General features: G+C 43.9%; 1 protein-coding gene across 1 annotated transcript in view; it reads left to right on the top strand.

Moving 5' to 3' along the window:
- The first annotated feature begins 6,550 nt into the window (after window positions 1-6,550).
- EXO5 (exonuclease 5) overlaps window positions 6,551-7,602 on the top strand; it is a 1,121-nt gene continuing 69 nt past the window's right edge. The window contains 1 exon segment of the mRNA XM_007472029.1: window positions 6,551-7,602. This exon segment is cut by the window's right edge and continues 4 nt beyond it. Within this exon segment, the coding sequence (XP_007472091.1) occupies window positions 6,551-7,602 (1,052 nt within the window).

Below are 7,602 nucleotides of genomic sequence, written 5' to 3'. Positions count from 1 at the left end.
TTTCCCTATTCTGAAGTCCAAAATGTATTTAGGTTTTTAATCCTCCTGGAATTGATATTTGTGATGAAGTGAGACAAGGGGTCTCATTTTATATTTTTTTTCATAAGGATACCCTATTGTCTCAGAACCTTCATTGAAAAGATCATCTTTTTTTCTCCATTGTTATGCGGTGCCACCTTTGTCACAAATCATTTCCAAATATGTGATGACTGTTAAAAAAAAAAAGTAATGATTGTCATAAAAGTCAGACTAGTGGTTTTCTCAGGAAGGAGGCATGGGAGTGTATTTGGGAATGGCACGACACTATTTTTGCTCTACATGATGACGTCTGTTCAATAATTATTATACTTACCTTTCTATTTCAGAATATAATTGTGTTATATTTCCCAATAAAAGGGTTAATTAAAAAGTAAGCAAATAGAAAAAAGAAATACATTGATGAGCCGAGCGTCAGCATCTTCGAAAAGTGAGTTCGTGATTGTTCTCTCAGCTGGGAAAGTTGGTGCGAGGTGCAAAGAAAGGCGTACAGAACCCAAGGTGGCAAAGCGCAGACGCAGCGCTAACGGGGAGAGAGGCCAAGTGCACCGCGGAAAGGGGAATGCCCAGACCTTTCTCCTACACTGACTTGGCAGTAGCCGGGAGCCGCCAGGGTGGGAGATTCTTGGTCAGGTGACGGCGCAGTTCCGTCCCGAATGAACCCACACGCACAGCCAGCGGCCCACAAGGACGACCTCCGCAGATGCGGACCCGCATCAGGACCCTCCTCCGCCCCGCAGCTGCGCAGACGCGCGAAGACTAAGCGGCGCAGCTGAGGCCTCCGGGAGAGGGCGGATCTTGGGCAGCCGCTGGGCATTCTGGGCCTGGTGTCCAGGAGGCTTTTGTGCGAAGCGCGAAACCAGAGGTCCTCTGCCTGACTTGCACTTGCGCGTCCAGGGAAAGGGTCCGGAAGCGGTTCCGAGGCCGCGGTGGAGCCGGTGGAGTCCGGGGTTCCGAGGCATATCCCAGGTTAGGGGAAGGCCGGCGAATGCGGGTGGCGGGCTGAGGGGCTGCGTTTTGGAAATCAGGGATCTGGCCCCGCGGGTGCCGCGTCCCCCCAACCCCCTTTCTGGGTGGGAACGGCTCCGGGGCAGCGGCTTATCTCGTCTGCTCCTGTGGGTTCAGGACCTTTCGATCTTGGAAGACCCTGCTGTCGGCTGGGACCCCTTCCCAAGTCCAGCAATCCTTTGCTCGCTCCTCCAGTACACTATAGGGAGGTGCTCAGTAAACTTTCGGACATGCATGGAACTCCCGGGGAGACAGTGGTTTTGGGGCCGGTGGGAAGGTCCCCGCTGAAGGCTTTCTTGGAGCCCACTAGTCCGGGCTGCACCGAGCAACTCAGGATGTTGAGCGTGAAGACAGAGGCAGTTCCGCAGGCAGCAGGAACCCATCAGAGAGGAAAAACATCTGATCTGAGGTCTCTGCCCGAGCTTCTGGGCCGAAGTTGGGGCTGGAAGAGGAAACTGCTCTCGGAGCTCCTGGGGGACCTTCGTCATTGCTGACCCTTTTACTTGCAGGGAGCAGGGATTGGATCAAGTAACGGCATCCAGGGTATGGGCAAAACGAAGAAGTCATGGAGAATTTGCCTTCGGAGCGAGGCAAGCTTTACGTAGGATCTGGGGTGAGCAACAGTCTGTGCAGTGTGGATCAGAGAGGAGGAAACGCCGCAATGTGAGGGACTGGTCAGGTGAGAAAGGACCAAAAGTCTCTGTTCTAGCAAGGCCCAGAGTTGCTAATCTGGATTCTCCGATTGCAGACCTGGTCTTTCAGAGCTCTTTCCTCCTCCCCCAGCCTTGTCATTTCAGCATTTTGCCTTTCCTGTGAGGAGGAAGATCAGCCAAGTCCCAGGTGAGTAGAAGTTTTCTTCTCTCCTAAAATTTAATTTGTCAGAGGGAATAGGTGTACTATCTCATCTCTCTCTTGAGGAGAAGGAGATCCACATTTGTTGAGTGCCAGTGTGTGTACTTTGCTATCACTCAGTTGTTTGGGTAGCTAAGTATGGTTGGAAGGAGTACTTTAATTTTAAAGATGTGTCAGTAGCCTCAGGAAAACTGCAAACTTGCCCAAGAATACTCATAAGGCAAGTAGCATACTAAATGCTATTGACCTACTCAGGTTCAGAATCCAGATCTGTAGGACCCCCAGACTCTTGACAGCATGCTGGTGTTTCCCAAACATCTCATTCACTTACCACCTATTTCTACCATACCTATGTACCACATGTATTGTTAGTCTCATATTTTTAATTTTTTACTTACATTTATTTAAAAAATCAAACTTGTGCTTAGAAACACTACATATGAAATTATGCCTTTGAAGAACACTCTAAGCTTTATATTTATTCTAAGATACTGATCCATGTACCATGTAAAATCATCTCCTGTCAAAAAGATACAAACTGAATTTGGGGACAAAGCGCACTGCATCATGCCCTTGCCTGGATTTTTTCTGCATAGGAAAGTCCAAGCAACACATTGAGTCTAAATTGCCCATCCCCAGTGTACTGTTTTTTCCTTTTAGGTAAATAATTCCACAAAGAATGCTCTCCTTTTGTGTCTTCTTTTTTTTTTAATATAAATTTATTTATTTATTTATTTTTGGCTGTATTGGGTCTTGTTGCTGTGCACAGGCTTTAATTGCGGTGAGCGGGGCTACTCTTTGTTGCGGTGCGTGGGCTTCTCATTGCAGTGGCTTCTCTTGTTGCAGAGCACAGGCTCTAGGTGCGCGGGCTTCAGTAGATGCAGTCTGTGAGCTCAGTAGTTGTGGCTCGCGGGCTCTAGAGCTTAGGCTCAGTAGTTGTGGCGCACAGGCTTAGTTGCTCTGCGGCATGTGGGATCTTCCTGGACCAGGGCTTGAACCCGTGTCCCTTGCATTGGCAGGGGGATTCTTCATCACTGCGCCACCAGGGAAGTCCCTTGTGTCTTCTTTACACACATTTCACTTACCTGTTAAGAGCTACCCTGTTTTGAGTGTTGTATGTAAAACAAGTAGAAAGTCCATACATTTCAGGAGCTTACGCTCTCTTTGGGGAGTTAATAGATATGTATGAAATAATTGAAACCAGTACTGTCCAATAGAACTTTGTGTGACAGGGAAGTGTTCTATATCTGTGCCTTATAATGTGGTACCCACCAACCACATGTAGCTACTGAGCACTTGAAATGTGCCTAATTTTATTTAATTTTAATTAAATTTAAATAGCTGCATGTGACTGTTGGCTACATATTGGATAGCCCAGGACTGGATATTTGAAGTAAACTATTTTCAAGGTCAGTTGATTTGGATTTAGTGCCCTCCCCTGCAGCAGGGTGGGGGTAGGGGGCAACCCGAAGTATACGTGTTAATTGCCATTTAACTTTTGTTTCTTGGTGGAGGGTAAAGATTCTCTCCCAGTTTCAGGGACTTCATAGTCCAAATAGCATTACTCATTTTGTATAAATTTATTTATTTATTTATTTTTGGCTGCCTTGGGTCTTCGTTGCTGCGCATGGGCTTTCTCTAGTTGTGGCGAGAGGGGGCTACTCTTTGTTGTGGTGCGCGGGCTTCTCATTGCAGTGGCTTCTCTTGTTGCAGAGCACGGGCTCTAGACGTGCGGGCTTCAGTAGTTGTGGCATGTGGGCTCAGTAGTTGTGGCTCGTGGGCTCTAGAGAGCAGGCTCAGTAGTTGTGGCCTACAGGCTTAGTTGCTCCGCGGCATGTGGGATCTTCCCGGACCAGGGCTCGAACCTGTGTCCCCTGAATTGGCAGGCGGATTCTTAACCACTGTGCCACCAGGGAAGTCCAACATTACTTATTTTGAAACTATCATCAGCTAAGGCACATTTATAGTTTAAGACACTTGTGCAAACGTGCAGCTTCTGTGTTTTATTACTCTTGAAATATCCTATAAAGCAATAACTTTATAGGATATACCCAGAAGTCTTAGTATTATATTACTTTGGTTCATGGCAAATAACTTGTTTTCCAGCTATCTGTGTTTTCCTTCATTAGGGACATTTAGACTATTTAAAAATTAGTTAAGTACAATGATAACTAATATTAATACCATTTTCAAGGTATCAGTTGTTAAGTTTTTAACATGGGAGTTGGTACATACGGCTCTTTCATTGCTCCTTAGAGTAGCAAGGAGGAAGCTTCACTCATAGTTTTTACCTCAATCAGCTTACCTTCTGTGTCAAGTTATTTTCCTGTCACCCATAGTCAAAATACTAGTGGGCTGCTCATACCTTGTTTTGTTTTTTGGGTTTTTTTTGTATGCAGGGTTAGATATGTGAAGTAAGAAGGAAGGCTTAAAAAGAGTATCTTCACAAGATAATTTGCCTAGTTTCTTTTTTTTTTCAATATTTTCATTTTATTGGGATATAGTTTTTTATTTTACATTTATTTATTTATTTATTTGGTTGCACTGGGTCTTAGTTGCAACAGGTGGGCTCCTTAGTTGTGGCATACAAACTCTTAGTTGCAGCATGCATATGGGATCTAGTTTCCTGACCAGGGATTGAACCCGGGCCCCCTGCATTGGGAGCACGGAGTCTTAACCACTGCACCATCAGGGAAGTCCCTTTATTGGAGTGTAGCTGATTTACAATGTTGTTAGTTTCAGGTGTACGGTAAAGTCATTCATATACATATACATATATTCATTCTTTTTTAGATTCTTTTTTCATATAGGCTATCACAGAATATTGGATAGAGTTCCCTGTGCTATACAGTAGGTCCTTGTTGGTTATCTAAATATCTTATATATAGTAGTGTACATGTGCTCACCCCAAGCTCCTGATTTATCCCTCCCTGCTACTAGTTTCTTTTTTTCTGACTGGGGATTGAACCTGGCCCATGGTAATGAAAGCCCGGAGTCCTAACCGCTAGTCCACCAGGGAACTCCCCTAGTTTCTTAAGATTAAAAATACTTGAGAGACAAAACAATCAAACATAATGTATGGTCTTTGTTTCCTGGTTTAACGAAAAGCTATCCAAATGCTTTTTAGGGCAGCTGAGGAAATTTGAATATGGACTGGAGTATTAGGGAATTATTAATTTTGGTAGATATAATAATATTGTAGTTAATGTAGGAGGCTTCTTTGGAAATGTATGTGAAGCATTTGTGTTTGAAGCATGATGATTTCTGTAATTTATTTTAAAATAGTTAGGCTTGGGCTTCCCTGGTGGCACAGTGGTTGAGAGTCCGCCTGCCGATGCAGGGGACGCGGGTTCGTGCCCCGGTCTGGGAAGATCCCACATGCCGCGGAGCGGCTGGGCCCGTGAGCCATGGCTGCTGAGCCTGCGCGTCTGTAGCCTGTGCTCCGCAACAGGAGAGACCACAACAGTGAGACGCCCTCGTACCGCAAAAAAAAAAAAAAAAAAAAGGCTAAAAAAAAACACCTGAAAGAAGCAAACACAGCAACATGTCAACAGTTATTTATCTAGATTGTGTTCATTCTGTCTCCTGTGCTTGTGAAATTGTTTGCTGTAAAAAGGGAGAGTATTTGTCCCTCAGTAGAGTAGTGAGATATTGGGTGTGAAGCACTTGGCTCAGTGTCTAGCACGCAATAACTGAGCAATAAATATTCACTATTATTTATAGCAAAATACAGTAATATTTTAAGAGTTTTCACTTACATATTTTCCATCATAAGCTAATTTCTTGTGGAGGGAGAAAATAAACTTAGTGGGAAACACCAATTTCTTTAGCCTTAGGAGGAATTTATACAGTCAGTAAAGGTAAAGTAAAACCCACCAAGAGCTTTTTCTTCTTGTCATTTTCTTAATGTATCTGAAACACAAAAAACAACTGATTTCCACCTGTTGCTGTGAATATCCTCTCTCATTACTTCATGCTGTTACTTCATAAGTAGATCTATTTGTATTTATCTGTAGTTAGCCTTTGAATTTTGCCACACTACGTTTCTGAGAACTACATTTAAAAGCAGTCATTGTAGAGATGATTTTTCTCAAGGAACAGTTTGTTACTGAGATTTATTTTCCTAGTCAAGGACTTTGTATCAAAAGAATTGTAGAAGTGGTCCATGGTAAACTGGCAAACATTTTGCTCCAACATTTACAACATTTACAATGATCTACATTCACTTAAAAAATGAAATAATGTCCCAAGTCAGTAGAATTTTGAAGGAAAAAAGGCAAACCTCAAATTTCCTTTAAAATGAAGAAGCTGAGGACAAAGTAGGTGATTTGCTTAAAGTCACATATGGTAATGTTAGTACCAGATTCAGTAATAAAACTTAAGTTTTATTTTGCCCTTAAAATTTTTTGCCAAGTATTCATATATGGATGATACAATGAGTCTTATTGTTGTAAATTGTACCTGTAGTACAACTCTATAGCATTACTAACTGGTCATAAATAAATAAGCATCTTTAAAGACTGTATATAAATAATTAGTCGTGATTCTTTTTTACCTCATTGGAATTTGAAAGTGCTTTTGAGAAATTTTTCATTTGGGTAATGCATTTCTTTAACATGATATGCACGGCCTTTGCCCAATCCAGAGCTGTGCCATGGCAGAGACTAGGGAAGAGGAGACAGTGTCAGCAGAGGCCTCAGGGTTCTCGGACTTGAGTGACTCAGAGTTTCTGGACCTGGAGGATACACAAGAGTCAAGTACTTCACATAACAAGCCTGGCCCTTCTTCTGAACTCCCTGGGAAGGATGCCAAGCTCATAAGCTTACCAAAGTGGAAAAGAGGATTGGATGTCTTGTCACCTATGGAACAATTCCATCTTAAATATTTGTATGTCACTGACCTGTCTACTCAGAACTGGTGTGAACAGCAAATGGTATATGGGAAGGAGCTTCCTGGTTTCTTGACACCTGAGAAGTCATCTGTTTTGGACACTGGTGCCAGCATCCACCTAGCTAGAGAACTAGAAGTTCACGATCTTGTGACTGTCCCCATCACCTCTAAAGAAGATGCTTGGGCAATTAAGTTTCTGAACATATTATCAATGATTCCTAGCCTGCAGTCAGAAGGGCGCATCAGAGAGTTTCCAGTGTTTGGAGAAGTGGAGGGTGTGCTCCTTGTTGGAGTGATTGATGAGCTGCACTATACAGCCAGGGGGGAACTGGAACTGGCTGAACTCAAGACACGCAGGCACCCTGTGCTCCCTCCGGACGCTCAGAGAAAAAAAGACTGTTTTCAGGTAAGCCTGTACAAATATATCTTTGATGCCATGGTACAAGGGAAAGTGACCACTGCTAGCCTAATCCACCACACAAAATTGTGTCCAGAAAAGCCATTGGGACCTTCAGTGTTGAGGCATGCCCGGCAGGGAGGCTTCTCTGTGAAGTCCTTGGGTGACCTTATGGAGCTGGTCTTCCTGTCTCTAACACTGTCTGACCTCCCAGTTATTGATATGATGAAGATTGAGTATATCCACCAAGAGACTGCCACTGTGCTGGGTACAGAGATAGTGGCCTTTGAAGAGACGGAGGTGAGAAACAAAGTGCAGCACTATATGGCCTACTGGATGGGCCACCGAGAGCCTCAAGGTGTTGATGTGGAGGAGGCTTGGAAATGCCGGACATGCACCTATGCAGATATCTGTGAGTG

The sequence above is a fragment of the Lipotes vexillifer genome, unplaced genomic scaffold (genome assembly GCF_000442215.2).
Source record: "Lipotes vexillifer unplaced genomic scaffold, Lipotes_vexillifer_v1.1 scaffold213, whole genome shotgun sequence".
NCBI lineage: Eukaryota > Metazoa > Chordata > Mammalia > Artiodactyla > Lipotidae > Lipotes > Lipotes vexillifer.
Note: the sequence above shows the minus strand (reverse complement) of the source record. Positions and strands in the feature narration are given on the sequence as shown.